Source organism: Polyodon spathula, chromosome 1 (genome assembly GCF_017654505.1).
Source record: "Polyodon spathula isolate WHYD16114869_AA chromosome 1, ASM1765450v1, whole genome shotgun sequence".
Lineage (NCBI taxonomy): Eukaryota > Metazoa > Chordata > Actinopteri > Acipenseriformes > Polyodontidae > Polyodon > Polyodon spathula.
In genome coordinates this window covers 38,523,247-38,539,450 of record NC_054534.1, presented here as the reverse complement: position 1 = coordinate 38,539,450, position 16,204 = coordinate 38,523,247, and the positions used below count along the sequence as shown (strand labels likewise).

Below are 16,204 nucleotides of genomic sequence, written 5' to 3'. Positions count from 1 at the left end.
TTTGTGAATACAATTGAAAAGGTCACCCAACAAAAGGATCACTAACAAGGTCTGATCACACCCAAACTGTTGCAGATCCTTGCAGCACCACCAGCATTTACTGCTCTACAAAATATAACCATACCATTGCTTAAGAAAGTATGATCACAAAAGAACATTCATACAGCAGGGGATCCTTTCTGAAGCAGTTTTGCAGTTTTAACAATACCAGTATCCTCATCCTGAATATTTCCAGTACATTTGGAGAATTTTTTTTTTAAAAGTGGCCCTGTGCATTGTACCTTGTCTATTCTGGCAATATGTAATTGTTTTATATTTAAAATATCCGATTCCTACTATAATTTCCCCATAATGTCACAGGAGGAGGTTCTTTATCTTTCCAAACTGAAACAATTATTTTTTATATGTAAAAGTAATCGTCTCTGTAGAAATGTAATCAATTATGTAAATATTATGATTTATTTAAGTGTTATTTTGATTTATTTCAACTGACAAAATCTAAAAAGTGATGACATTGTTGGCAGCCATCTGAGTTGCCTCGGGCTCCTTCTGTTTTTATGATGCAACTTCTCGAAAGACTTTTTAAATTGTTTACAAATTCTGATCATACACTGAATTAACTGTGTTACCTTTGGTTGACAGTTTTAGTGCTGAATATTTTCCAGCACAGAATGGACAACCTAAAACATTTAGAAACAATCCTATTCCTCAATCATACCATTTGAAATGAGTGCCAACATTGTTCTTTAAATAGAAGCTACTCTTAGGGACTGAAGCCACCAACAGCACCAAAGCTGACAACAGCAAGGTAAAAAGCTAAATGTTGCAAACACTGCACTTGTGAAACACATGACTGAATCAAGGACACTCAATATCACACTGCTTACATTACATGTTGTCAGTACCACTTCAGCACTGATCTCAATGCACTCTAAATAAGAATGTTAAATAAGATTTTAACTTGCATTTTTAAGTACTTTAAGTTGCATTCCAAAGGAATAAATCAAAATAAATTTGCTCCCGGTATCAAAAAAAAAAACAGTACCAGTCCTGAAAAGGTAAGTTACTTAGAAAATATAATGTAAATATACTGACAAAAGATATCCATCAAATATTTAGACATTCTCAAAATGTTTTCCCAGTAGTGAACACACACAGTACTTCTGCTATCTGTTTTTTTTTTTTTAAATGTTTATTTAGTACATTAATAAAATGTTAAAAAGGAAATTAACAAAGAAATTACCAATAATATAGCCAGCTAAACAGTAATTTCGTTTGTTCAACAAAACACATTAGTTCTGTTCAGCATCTTTAAATTAAGCAACAAAGCATCCCTTCAAAAGACATCAGTAATCCTGTCAGTCACAAAGCACCTCCTGAATGGCATGTCCTCCAAAACATGACCTCAAGATCTGTTGCAATGAGAAATATTTTGCCCAAAAAGGTGAACCCCCCCCCCCCCCCCCCCCCCAAAAAAAAAAAAAAAAAAACTTTAGAAAGTTTAGAAGTGGCCAACTATGCTTTCTGCCTCAGTGGCCATGACGGTATGCAGGGGTCTGTGTGAATAGGGCTGTTCTGATTTGCTGTACTCTGTCGCCGATAAGGGACCTGTTAGCAGAAAAGATAGTGACTGTGCAAGGACGTCCTGACAGCTGCGGTTGAGCTCCATAATTACAGGCCAATGCAACAGCAGTCGTGTAGGGCACTGACAGCATGATTACTACTTGTGTCTGTCTGTCTGTCTCTCTCTCTCTCTCAATTGTAAGTCTTAAGGCTGCCAGCAGTATTGACAGAAGCCTGGTGTACCACAAACTCTTTAAAAAGAAGTTTAATTGAAAAGAGCAGAAATAAAAATGGGTGAATTAATATATGAATGAAGATACTACTTTAACAAATAAGACCATGCATGGATGTGTTTTACTAAGTGACTATGGATAAGCATAAGACACACTGAAGTCAATGCTGACTCCCTTTCTAAAGATGCAGCAGTTGTTCAATATGATGTCGAAACTTTAATTCAGTGGCCATCCATATCATATCCACTCTTTGTATGGGGATATTATGTTCATGCTTTTCTCATGGTTATACAATGCACTTACCATTGTTTACAGGTTTTTATTTATTTATTTATATTTTTTAAATATGCTTTACCACACTTCTGTGGGCTTCACAATACCTATGCTTTACAATGCTTTTCTTACACTTTGCTAGGTTTTAACTGTGGGAAACTTTTATAAGGAAGATCACTATTGATTTTTCTTATTGAAGGCCACCAGTGTATACGATATCATCTGCATATCAACACATACTTGAAGTGGTAATATTATTATCTATCTTAGTGACAGGTGTAGTAAACAACTATGGTCCCACGATAGATCCTTGTGAAACCCACATTCCTAATTTTATAGCATTACAAGACTTTCCATTTTAACCAATGGCTCTTGAAACATTGTCAAATATGTCAAAAGTATTTGTGAATCAATAAAACAAAGTTCTGCAAACATGACCCATTTGAGATCAATCCTATCATCATCCAAAACTTTTGCAACAGCATTAGTTGTACTAACCTGAAACAATACTGAGTCAACATATTACACAACTCTAAATTTTTTACTCTGATTTTTACATTTTATTGTAAAAATCAAAAAAATCTTAGCAAGCACAGAACTGCGCCCTTTCATTCAAATGTTCTTAGTTTGAAGCAGTTGGTGTACATTTTGCTCCACACAAAAAAGCTGTTTTTTGGAAACTAACACATAAAACAAGATTGGTATGTTTTTAAAGGATAACATTATTGGTTGACGTACATACCAGGGTCTGCCTCTCATTTCCAGTGGGTTCATCGGCCCTAGAAAAGGTTTAGCAGAGAGGCTCCTACCAAGCAGATTACAGCCAAAGGCTGCCAGTATGCTGCAGCCCTAGTCTCGTCTGTCACCACCAGCATCATTACGTTAATAATCACTCAAGAGGAGGAAATCATTTACCACTAATACACAACTCTCCTTAGGTTACTGGGCAAACTTACCTTAGTTTTGCTGTCCACCCATGTGCACACAAGTGATAAGTGGGAGATCTTTGATGCAATAAAGTTAACAAAAGGCAGACCAAAACAAACAGAAGGTGCAATGTAAACAGTCCATAGCTCAATGCACAACTGGTAATTAGTAGGGGAGAGTCACAATATTCAAGTAATCGAGTATTCTAAATAAAATTACTACTCGAATACTTTGATCAAGTTTCGAATATTCGTTCATTTCTAAAACAAATGAAAAAATGTGCAAACTTGAAACTGCACTGCTTACCTTTTCATTTTAAAATGTATTCCTTTGTCTGATATATAAAAATAAAAAATTAATTGTGTAAAATTTAAAATCAGTAGCAAAAAAGTAATTGGAGATGTCACGAAAGCAAAAGGTGGAGGCAGAACACAGAGGATTCGAAAATCATTGGCCAGATAATTACTTTTTCACTGAATCATTGACGACAAGGCAACACGTCTGACTTGGCAGTGCAGCTATGAAAGATTATACCATGCAACATCACTATGATACGCTGCACAAAGCAACATATTTTGAGTTTACTGGAAATTAAAAGAAGCTATGGAGTCTCAATGAAAGGAAAGGACTTTAACTTCAAGAAGCCATGGAAAGTGCAGAATTACCTTGGAAGAAACTAACTGGGATTACAACAGAGGGTGCACCATATATGACTGAGCAAAGTACCACTTTGAAATGTACCATTTTATGACTTCTGTCAGGACACTACTTCTTTTCTCGCACATTTGATAACAATGCTCATTACGTTTTCTAATTCTGCAGCTTTTACACACAATACCTGTTGATACAGAATCCAGAGTAAGAAAATGGGTACTTCTGAATTTCTTTCTTTAGTTTTACCCAGCACTTTGCTACTAGCCAATCCACTCTTTTGCTCAGTTGAACGGTCCTTTTTATAAAGTTCTGTGTTTTACAGTTAAAACCCCTCTGCTCTGTATCCTTATTTCTTACTTCTAGTTTATATCATATTTTACTTTAAATACATTAGATGTTTCTTTGCTGTTACTGTTGTATTTATCTATGTGCCCCTATGTGTGGTTGCTGTTAATATGTTCTAAGGACCTGAAACTGTTGAGTAATTAGAGGAAACTTTTATTATTGGTTTATTCGAATATCTTACTATTCGAAATGCCCACCCCTAGTAATTAGGGGTGTGCAGAAAATACAAATTGGACTCCTTTTACAAAATGTGGACACCGGGTGGCTCTGTGTGCCAAGTTAAAATCCTGATCCCTATAAAGCTATTAGAAGTGAATTTAGTATTAGGAAATGAAGAAACTTTACACAATACTTTGCATTTAGTGGCCCCATAATTGGACTACAAATAATAAATTAGTACTTGTGGTGAATATGTGAAGTTCCCATCAGAACAGACATACAAAATCTACTTGGAGAGGAGTGTTAAAGGAGAGTACACAGTATCCGTTATGTTAATAAAGGCTCACTGTCAAGCTCTAACTAAAGAAATATGAATAATAAAATGAACAGTTTGAAATACCGAACTGGTTTATTTCAAAACATTGAGAGTCCTGCCATCCTTGAGGTGGAAGAGACATTTCTGATGTCGACTTAAGATAAAACACAACTTGCAAATTGTATTTAAAGTGTGCCAGATTTCACATATAAAAGTTTGCTGACATACATCTTCTTAAGCTATAATTTTAGAGTCCTGTGTGTTTACTTTAAAGTGAATAAATGTAAATTCTATAGACAGCTTCAGTGAATTATATGCAATTAATCTGTGTCAGAAGCATATCTGTTATGACTACATCTACAACATTCTTAAACTTGTAAAAATGACTGAAAGATTAAATCTGAACAGTATCACACATTAAGAAGCTATCAGATTTTTTTTTGTACCATCAGCACAATGTGATGCACACTTGTTAAATGTGTGCTCGCTATGTTTTTTTTATAATTATTTTATATTTATTATTTTATTTTTAATATTGCTAAAACTGTAGAGATTAGGAATTGTCAGCAAAACTTGCATTGATAAATTAGATCTTTCTCAAAGTATTATGAGGTTAACAAAGTTAAATATGTAATTGAGTTTAAATACATTAGCTTTTCGTTTTGTTCAGACAGCTCCCCTTAACAAGCATGCATGAAAATTGCTAAAGCAAATTATGTTTATATATTACATTTAAAAAAAAAATCTGCATCAATGATCCGAATGACGACTGAATCGCTCATATCTTATTCAAAAATGATTATCAACTGGACACTGATTATTTCCAACTACTCTAATGTACCTAACTGTAAACTGAAATACACCACCACCAAACGTTTACAAAATGATTGATAGATAATGTTTACTACTTGTGGCAGCATCTTTTTTTTTTTTATTGGAGCAGATTTTTTTAAAGAGACACCATTTAAAATGAGCTTCCTATGGATGAAATGTGATAACTTGATCAACCCATACATGTATTTTAGCTGTCCAGCCCTGCAATAAAGTAGATTTTGTTTGGTTATTTTGCCTCCTGATAAAACAGGGTCTTGTCGATTTAGTGAAGTACACGATAAACAAGCCTGAGCTTAATCCTCTGTTAAACATCTCATCAACAACACAGACTGACACATTCAGACGATGGTTGCTCATTCCCATAAGCACTTTAAGAATAAAGCACTGCTGGTTAGCCCCCTCCTAAAGTGTAGCAGCCCTGGGGGTAAAGAACTAGAAGAGCATAAACCATTTGCAATTCTTTATTCTACAAGGTTCATATAAAGATTAAACACACAGTCACATGTTTGACGCAGGAGTAACAAAAAAAAAAAAATGCAATGTTTAGGCAAAATGCATACTCTTAACTTTCAATCTACTTGAAAAAAACAGCAGAGTATCTAAAAGGAACATTCTAACATGATCAATACTGTGTAGGACATATGAGATCTAGAAGTAGATGTACTGAAGTGTTGCGTCTGTCTCAATCGTTGCAAACCACATGCAAAACAGAAGGAAGTGTAGCGTGAAATGTATTAAACAAATGCAACGTTGTCAGCATCATTAACGATTCCTAAAGGTGCGATTAGTTCACATTAATTTAAGTACAAGGCTTTGTAACTGCAACAGAAAACAGATTTGTTTCAGCAGTTACACAGTTTCCATATTCTCCCTTTAATAGAAGCAAGTTGGTGCTTTAAGATTAAAGCTAACCAAGTTCAATCCTAGTTTTCTTCAGATTCTCAGTGTCGTCCTTGGCTGAATTGACGCCAGATGTTTTCTACCATACTTTCAGTCCTGAACCATTCAGGAATGTGTTACAGAAATTACTTAAAAATATGAAATGAAATGATCCAAGCGATAACAGTTTTGTTATTGTTAACAGAAAAACAGAAGATGACGATGCCTCTGAAAGAATCGCATTCTTTCTTGTCATTTTCAGTTTTTAGGGAGTATGCAGGTTATGGATCTGAATGTGTCTTGTCTGCTACATCAGTTTTTCTTTTTTTTGCACAGCACTACTTTACAAAACATAACTTAAAATCTCTAGAAATGTCAGACCTAATGGCTAATGTGTGTCCATACAATCAAACCACATGAGCATCTGCAGATACACACTCTTTGCAATTTAACATCAATTATCCAAAAATATTAAGCAGGCCTACATTTGTCAGCGCTCTGATGCCTTTTTTCCCCCACGGTACAACTGAGTCATGCTGGGTCCATACTGAGCCCTCACGGTGTGGTTAAGGGGAGCCTGGGTTGTTTTTCCACTGCAGAGCAGAGCTGTGCTATTGACGTCACACGCAACGAAAGACAGTTGTTATTAATTATTGTTATTAACTGGCTAAGTTTGCCAAAAGATGCACTAACAAATTGTGTTAAAAAATTAATAGATCACCAGTACAGCTGTATCTTGTATCGCTATATTTTGTAAATATATTTAGGAATGTCTGGATATAATCCACACGTTTTACTGATTACATCAACTTACTAAAGTTCAATTAGTTCTGATGATGGGGAACAAAGGTTTAAAAACATAATTTGCCAGACACATCCCTTTTAAGGGTAGCTATTGTTTTTTTTTGTTGTTTGGGTGCTTAAATAAAAGAAACGCATGGTACAGCTGTACAGGATTTTGTTTGACTATTTTTGTAAATACGTTTAGAATTGGTTTATTTTCACTTTTTTTTTTAGAAGCAACTACTACATTTATAATTTAAAAAGGCTCCACTGATCAGATTCTGGCGCTGCACATGCCGTAACTAGGGAAACTGACCAATGAGAAGCGAATATTCGTGCCGTAGTGTTTAAAGAGTCTGAATGTCAAAATATCAAGTACATTTCATTTAAAACGACATAAATCCCGTCCATACTGGAACTTATTAGAAGCAACTACTACATTTATAATTTAAAAATCCAATGCTTCTATCAACAGATTGAGTATGTTAATATCTGGTGGTTGTTGGTTTTTTATTTTAACTTCTAAAAAGTTTATAATAAATGTTACCGTTCACAATAAGGCGAATTAACAAATAAACAAAGATAAAACAAAAGATGACACCATAACTCGAGATCAGCAACTTGTCCATAAGTAATCATTAAGAAGAAAAAAATAAAACACACACACAGAGGAACTGGCATCATGCCTACGAACAAGCTTTTACAACTCACATACATTCCTGAAACCTCCTTTCTTGAGGAAACATTAATTCAAAACTTACAGGACAGAAGTTCAGGGGATGGACAGAGTGAGTCAGTCAGACTTGTTAGGGCAGCCCATTTACAAAACAGGGTGCTACAGACTGCTGTGGTTAATAATGCTAACAACCAAGCCTAACATAAATCACTTACTAATACAAAATTAGAGCTACACTTACCAGAGAAAAAGTTAATTACTATGGCTTCCATACACTATGCATATGTAAAACTGTACATTTCTTTCTGATACTCTCTAATTGAAGTGTGAAAGAATGTCCCCACCAAGTTAGATAAATAAAATAAAAATATAGTGACTGGCAGATGGGGGACCTCCATATACCCCCAGATTTTGACATTAACAACTAAGTAAAGAATGTCTTCGCAAGTTTAATCAATATTCTGTAGTGGTGCAATCGACACCCTCATTTCGTATTTGATTATCGTATTGGCATTTATGAATGATAATCGATGCATTGACTTTTTATTTTTCAAACTAAAAGAACAAACATTAGTTGTTTTTTTTTTTTAACAGAAGATATCAAATAACTAAAAACATAATCATTTTTATTAAGTTAAACAAAAAAGGTACAACTTGCATTCAAATTAGAACACTTTCGATTATAAAAAAGAAAGAGGACTTTTTAACAACTGAAAAGAATATGCGTGTGTCCGCACCAGATAAAAAATATTGTAACAAAAGTAATTTCTATCTGAACTATGGTTGTTCATTACTGTTAACATTTTATTTTCAAAAGCAAAACTTCTGAATTAATCTCACAAATCCTGATAATGCAACTATCGTACTAAATTCAGCTTCTTTTTATATACTATTGCCATATAATCCAAACACAACATGCTTTGAAACAAAAGGTAAAAATCTGTAGATTTAACAGATTAAAAAAAATGGATTTGCCTTCAGTTTTTAAATCAAGAAAATGTGAGTACAATAAGCTTACTTCTGATTTGGCATGTCCAACCCGAATGTTGAGACCTAAAGTGTGTATCCTAGCAACGCGCTAATCTGCCGTACCAGCACTAAAAGAAGCACGCTCTCACACACTCAAGGTTTTCATGCAAGCATGTAAGCAGTTCACTAGATATATGAAGAAGTCCACTGTGACACACTTAATGATGCTGCCAATTACTGTAAGTTTGTTGGCACAGTCTATCTTTGACTTGCGTTATATAATGCAATACTGTTATGGAAAGAAAATCCATTTCACAGGCAGAAAAAAACAAATGCACAGATGTTTGTACTCGGGGGATCATATTTTGGTGTTTAATGTAATCATTTAAACCTTTTCAGCAAACAGCATATATAGTTTTAAACAATAGTGGAATAAATGGACTAGGAATTATAATGAACATATGAAAGCACAATAACTTACCGAGCTTGCAACTTCTATTTCATAAACCTTCTGGAAAGTCAGGCGGTCAAAGAAAACAAGCGTTCCATTTCCCGCCCCTTTCTTGACAGACGTCCCTGTCATAAGAAGCTTGTCATCTGGACTGAAACAGCAGTCTGTCCTGTTGAAGTATACAATAAAATATGTACAAATATAAAAAAAAAAAAAAGAGGGAATAGTTAGTAGTCCTAAAATGTCCGTTTCATGGTGATTTAAGGAAAGTGTTTTTCAATTACTTTTTGTTCAGTTATCATGCTATTTATCCTGATAAACATAAAACGCATGTCAAAAAAAAGAAATGACCAAAATTATCCATAAATGTTTAACACTCAATAGTCCTGAATTTACTGAAGAAACTTGATTGCAATGACAAACGTTTAGACCAGAAGTCGAAATGTTTGTCACACTGGGTAAGCTTGTAAATGTCAGAGCAAAGTACACTTACCAAGTACACTCACTTCTTTCCAGGGGGAGCATACTATGACAATTTCTTTCACACTGGATGTGTACGGAGCACACTTGGAAATGTACTGAGTATAGCTATAGCCAAAAGTTTTGCTTGACACAGAATTTTAGGATTGATATATATATTATATATATATATATATATATATATATATATATATATATATATATATATATATATATATATATATATACATACACACACACACACACATATATATGTGTGCAGAATTAATGTTACTTTTATTTCGTACTGCACACAAACAACAATATACAAAACAATTTACAACAAAGCATTAATATTGTACTGTTATCATATACACCCATATTGCACAAAGTAACACAAAGCAAATTAAATATCTACTTGCTGAAGAGGTTTTTATTTTAGCCAACGAGGTGCTCACGTGTGGCAGCAACGCATTAGTAAAAGCCACAAAGCAGTGACATCAGCTCCATAGCAACAAGCCTCCTATGTTGGGTATGGATTATTTCAAAGCAGCAGGTTTGTGCATTTGAGAAGGGAGAGGAAGACTCATGAAATTAATTGGAGACTGAAGTTGATCAGAAGCAATTACCCTCCGCTGTACAAATTAAAACAGCGTGCTGCTTTTTATACAAAAAATTAGAAAAAGCTGGTTGCGTAGACGATTTATACTGACGTCCCTGATAAAATGAGGGAGTGGTCATACAGTATTGGTTAGCCTATTTGTTTTGCTATGGGTCTCTCGCTATATCGCGGCCCTCGATATATAGCAGATTTAAATTGGACCCCACACCTGGAGTTTATCAAGTGGGTGGTGTATGCATATAATTAGCTGAAAGTAATATTTACACCATTCATTTCCAGTTTTTAATAAGCAATGAGGGGAAATATCGTGGCTCACGTGAAAAAGTGGCCTACTGGAGACAACCGTACCAAGAGTACCTTTCTCAGGTGGTCTCAGTACAGTTCATTTTAAAACCGTACCTGGGAATGTTTGGAGCTTTCACACTGAATGCCAAAAGTACCGAACCATACTCGGTTACAGAGTTTCTGGGGAAATGTACCCAGTGTGAAAGAGCCCTCTTTTAGTATACTAAAAGAGTTTCTTTTAGTATTTCTAAAAATCAAAATGGCCATCAGAATGTCCTTTTTCACGGTAGGTTAGTCAAAATACTAACACTCAAATGGTATCTGTCACATAAAAAACAGAAGTGACCCAAATACACGAGGCAGTATGTATTGTGTGCTCAGTATTTTGTGCACATTTTTGTATATATAGAGGATACTAAATGATCATTTGTGGTGCATGGTTTTATTTGCCACAGGAGGACAGGGGCGAGTGATTTATGTAAGGACATCCCCCAAAGGCGAATAAAAACTGCATCCCATGAACAGGTCATTCAGTATTCTGTTTATACATTTTAAATAGAGCAATAAAATGTGTGACATTTTTTACATGAAATCAATTAATTCAGGGATTATTTTACCTGGCAGATCTTTACTTTCATTGTCAACAGATTAGGTTTCGACACAGATTAATTTCAAACCCTGTTCATGGTGTCTTCACAACCGTCTTTTTAGATAGAACCTTGAGTTCAATCTGTCAGTTTGCAGCTTCTCTGAGGTTCTTACCATTACCGGTGTTAGTGAAGGAGCTACAGACTGTTCAGATAAGTCTGACGCAGGCAGATCGGTAGCTGGTATTTTTTGACTAAACTTCAAGGAAATCAAAACGACAACAGACAATTATTTAAGATATTTTAAAGTTGTTATAAAACACGTATTGGTGGCAGTATTGTTTGAACTACCAAAGCACAGCTCCATTGTAAATTTCAGCAGCACGACACTGGATTTGAATGTAAGCAAAGATGCATTCGAAACTAGTGCCGGTAAGGATGTTATTCCACCCAATTTAGGTTGCAACATAGTGAGGTGTGCTTAGGCAATTAGAATGGCGCACCAGCAATCTATACCACATGGTATAAACTGTTCACTGTTCCATTTCAGTGGCATTCAATTCTTTTTTTTTTTTTTATTATTCAGTCTGATCTCAATTACTGAAGGCGATTTCTTAAATAAAAATGAGAGTAAAGCTCAAGTTATGACTCCCCAGATGGAATTACAGCATTACATATTTGTCACGTGTTATTTTGTAGAAGTTAAATATAATGTTACTTTTACACGTTTGATTCTGTGTATAAAAACAGACAAGAAAAAAACCCTTTGCTAAGTAGCAGTGAGAGCAATATTTAATTAATTAATGTACAGTACGTAGAGGAGAGCAATTTATAAGAATGCATGTTTGTAAAGTTTCTATAACAAACAATAAAAGCCTGTGGTGCATGTTTCCATTATGCCTGGGGCCTGGCCACTTTTGGTTCTTCTTGATTATTTAGCAATTGGATTCAAGGACACGCCATTATGAAAGATTTGCAGTAAATAGCACTATGTTAATACTTGATTACTTGTAATTGTCTTTCAATACAAATTCATATCACTAGGAAAAAGGTCTGATTTATGTCAATAGTAAAACCCCTAAAATATAAATAAATTATAAATTACTGTAAAGCTACGTCTTAGTTGGTGCTTATCTTGGCGAAAGCTGAGTTCAAATCAGCATGAAGTTTTAACATCTACTCTCGTGTAATGGAAATCATGAAGATCTGGATACTGAATAGTGCAGCTGGCAACAAGGGAAAGACCTTGTGACAGCCTGGAGAGACAGCTGACAGGAGGAAAGATACTCCATTGGGGTTGGCAAGGGTTAGCTACCCTTGTCGGCAGTATCCAGCTCTGTGTTTACAGGATGCTAGAGACACCCGCCCAAGGCTTCTAAGAAATTAAAGAGAAAAATACCCCTAGAGTCTGCGAGAGCTGGGGCGGAAGATGACTCAACGTTGGACAACACAGTTAACGACTTAGGAACGGAAACGGAAATGAGTATGGAGAGTACTTCACAAAAGACTAGTTCAAGATCTGCAGTTAGCAAAAACATGGAACTCCAGGTTTGTGTCTGCGGCTGGAGCAAGGCTACAATGGTCAGGGGTTTGAAGATTCATCAAGGGAGAATGAAATGCTTGAGGGAGAAGGGACAAGGGCCTTGCATTGATCAGTACTTCTTACGAAGTCAGTCAAATCAGTCGAATGAAATCCAGCGACGGGAAGCAAACCAGTTCGCAGGATATCAGCACCCCTATCATAGACGTGAGGAGGACTTGAATGGACACAGTTAGTGATGAACCTAATGATCCTTGTGAACCCGGTCAGACAAACCAGCATAAGAGAGAAAAGAACCTCAACGGGCACAAGCCTGGAGTTAAATGGCCAAGAGCTTGTGAAAAAACTGCATAGGACACAGTAAATACCGATCTCTGCTTTGCATTGGAAAGGTTAAGTGGAACAGTTGAAAAGAAGCTAGATAAATTTGGGGACATCATCTACGCATATGGAAGTGAGAGGTGTGGAACTGAAAAAAGGAAGGAAAAAGTACAACTATTCCTGGAAAGTCTAGACGGCAGCAGGAGATTGAATGCTTAGTTATAGAAAGGAGACAGCTGAGGAAGCAATGGAGAAGAGCAGAACAAAGTCAGAAGGAGGGACTCAATCTCTTACAAAGGGTCATAAAAGATAAGCTTGCAACATTGCGCAGAGTTGAGCGCCTACGGAAACGCTACAAAAAGGAGTGTGCGAGAGCTAACTTTTATAAAGAATTTTGAGTGAGAAATTTGGAGGAAACACATACAGATTCAAAAAGGCAGGAGCCTATGTCAATTCCTTCAGACATCCCACCTATCAATCCACCAGAATACCAAATGGAGGACTGTGCACCTAAGTGGAAAGAAGTAGAGCAAGCTGTGAAAAAAGCAAGGGCTTCATCATCACCAGGGCCTAATGGAGTTCCGTACAGAGTGTACAAGAGTGCTTCAGGAGTTCTACGAATTCTGTGGAAATTGATGAAAGTGGCATGGGAAAAATAGGTTGTACCAAGAGCATGGCGCAGAGCAGGTGGAGTCTTTATACCTAAAGAAAAATATTCTATAAGCATCAGTCAGTTTCGTCCTATTTCCCTATTAAACATAGAAGGCAAGATTTTCTTCAGCATTATTGCTCAGAGATTGTCAACTTACCTATTAAAGAACTGCTTCATTGACACTTCAATACAAAAAGCGGGCATTCCAGGTTCCCCAGGATGCTTAGAACACATCAATGTGATCTGGCAACAAATTCAATCAGCTAAAAAGGAGAGGAAGGAGCTCCATGTGACATTCCTGGATTTGGCAAATGCAAATGGTGCAGTGCCACATGAACTTCTTTGGGCAGCATTTGATTTTTTCAGTGTACCCATGACAATAACAAATTTAGTGAAAGCCTACTTTGGAGATTTGCAATTTAGTTTTTCAACTTCAGAATTCAGCACTACATGGCAATGCCTAGAGGTTGGAATAATGGCAGGATGCACCATTTCTCCACTGGCTTTTACCATGGCAATGGAAGTAATCATTAGGGCATCAAAATGGGTAGTAGGAGGAGAGTGCTTGGCTTCTGGAATGCGACCACCAATTCGAGCATACATGGATGACATGACAATGCAATGGAAGACAAGCGTAACCTGACCAATAAGTTGCCACCTGTTCCATCAAAACATTACACACAAAAGACAACATTCCTCCGCCCAGGAGAGCAACCACCAAGAAAAGGTGTTAAAACCAATCCTCGCCCAGGACATCTGGAAGCTGCTAGAGACTGGAAAATGCTGGCAGATGTTGGTCAACGGCTTATTTTTCCACCTGAGATTGCCACCACTAACCTTCGACCAGATATTGTCTTGTGGTCTGGATCAGCACGCCTTGTTCACCTGGTAGAGTTAACAGTGCTTTGGGAGGATGCTGTGGATGAGGCGTATGAGAGGAAGAAACTGCGGTATGCTCAACTAGCCACTGAAGCGAAACAGAGAGGATGGAGAGTCCAGGTTTACCCAGTGGAAGTGGGTTGTCGAGGATTTGTGGCACACTCTACAACCCGGTTTCTCAGAGATGTCGGATTCAGTGGCCAAGAGTTGCATCGCACTTATCTGAAGCAGCAGAGAGGAGCAGCAACTGGCTGCGGTTGAGACGGAAAGATTCTGGCTGGGGATCTCAAGCACAATAGAAAGAAACGCTGATGTACAGGTCAGTAAGCTGGGCTGAGTTGAGTGGGGGACGGAGGGGGGTGATGCTGGGACGCCAGAATCACCGTCGAGCCCTCTTGAGGTGTCGTGGGCTAGTCGACAAAACACTGAGGATGGAAGGTACCCACCTGAAGACCCCAGAGATGTACCCTACTTAGCTCAATCCAGACGGTTGTCATGCTGATGCGCTGGGGAGGCCGCACTGTGGTTGATCCCCGGAGCCAGCACCGCAGCCGTTGAGTGTGCTGATGCGCCAGGGAGGCAAATAAGCTGATCCCTGGAGCCAGCATTACACTTCAGCCAATAACAACAGACAGAAGGATATCTACATCATTATATGGAAGGAAATGCAAATGGATGGAGACACATATGGATCACATTAGTTTACTGTAAAGCTACGTCTTAGTTGGTGCTTATCTTGGCGACAGCAGAGTTCAAATCAGCATGAAGTTTTAACATCTACTCTCGTGTAATGGAAATCAAGACTTGAATCACTAAAGCACAACCTTCCAGAGAATACAATTTTATTTTACATGGATGTAAAATCCTTGTATCCAAGTGTCCCTCGTAAAGAAACTTTAGAAGCTTGTCAAAAACCACTAGATAATAGACTAGATAAATCAATACCCACAGCAGAGGTGCTGAACACGATCAATGTAGTTTTAGAAAATAGTTATTTTACATTTGTTGATCAAAATTACAAACAAAACGATGGTACCGCAATAGGATCTAAATTAAGAATGCACTTTGCCAGTACATACATGGGGAAATGGGAAGAACAATTACTTAGAAAATCAGAAAGAGAACATTTGGTTTGTAGATGATATTTTTGGGGTTTGGACACATAGAGAAGAATCTCTTTTCCAGTTTCATAAAATGGCAAACGAAACACACAGTAATATTAAGGCGGACCTTCGATGGACAAGAAAATAAATAGAATTTTTAGATACCGTAGTAAAACTTGAAGAAGGTTCAATTGAGACTGACCTCTTCTATAAACCTACTGACATGCACCAGTATTTACACATGTCCTCTGCACATCCAATACACACTAAAAGGGCAATCCCAAAGGGGCTAGGAATAAGAATACGAAGAATATGCTCTAAAGAAAGTGACTATGTAAAACAAAGAGATGTATTAAAAACAAATCTTAAAAAAAGAGGATACAAAGAAAGAATTATAGAGACAGAGTTAAGAAAAGTGAATAAACTAAAGAGATGATCTTCTAGATTATAAAAAGAGATAAAAAGGTCAAGAGAGTCCCATTAGTAATGATGTACTCTAAACTTTTGCCCAATATTTCTAAGATAGATTGGAAACACTTGCGTATTCTATATAATTCAGAAAAATTGAAAAAAGTGTTTAAGGCCCCAGTTGTAGCATTCAAAAGAGAAGCTAATTTTGGTGATATTCTAGTTCACAGTAAACATAAAAGAATAATTGACAGACTATGTTCTACAAATACTTGCACTAGTACAT

At 36.6% G+C, this 16,204-nt stretch overlaps 1 protein-coding gene across 2 annotated transcripts in view; it reads right to left on the bottom strand.

The window, feature by feature from the left end:
- LOC121318428 (WD repeat-containing protein 70) overlaps nucleotides 1-16,204 on the bottom strand; it is a 128,446-nt gene that overhangs the window by 22,721 nt on the left and 89,521 nt on the right. For both annotated transcript variants that reach the window (XM_041255107.1, XM_041255097.1), the window contains exon 13: nucleotides 9,093-9,231. In XM_041255107.1, the coding sequence (XP_041111041.1) occupies nucleotides 9,093-9,231 (139 nt within the window). The remainder of the gene's footprint in view (nucleotides 1-9,092; nucleotides 9,232-16,204) is intronic.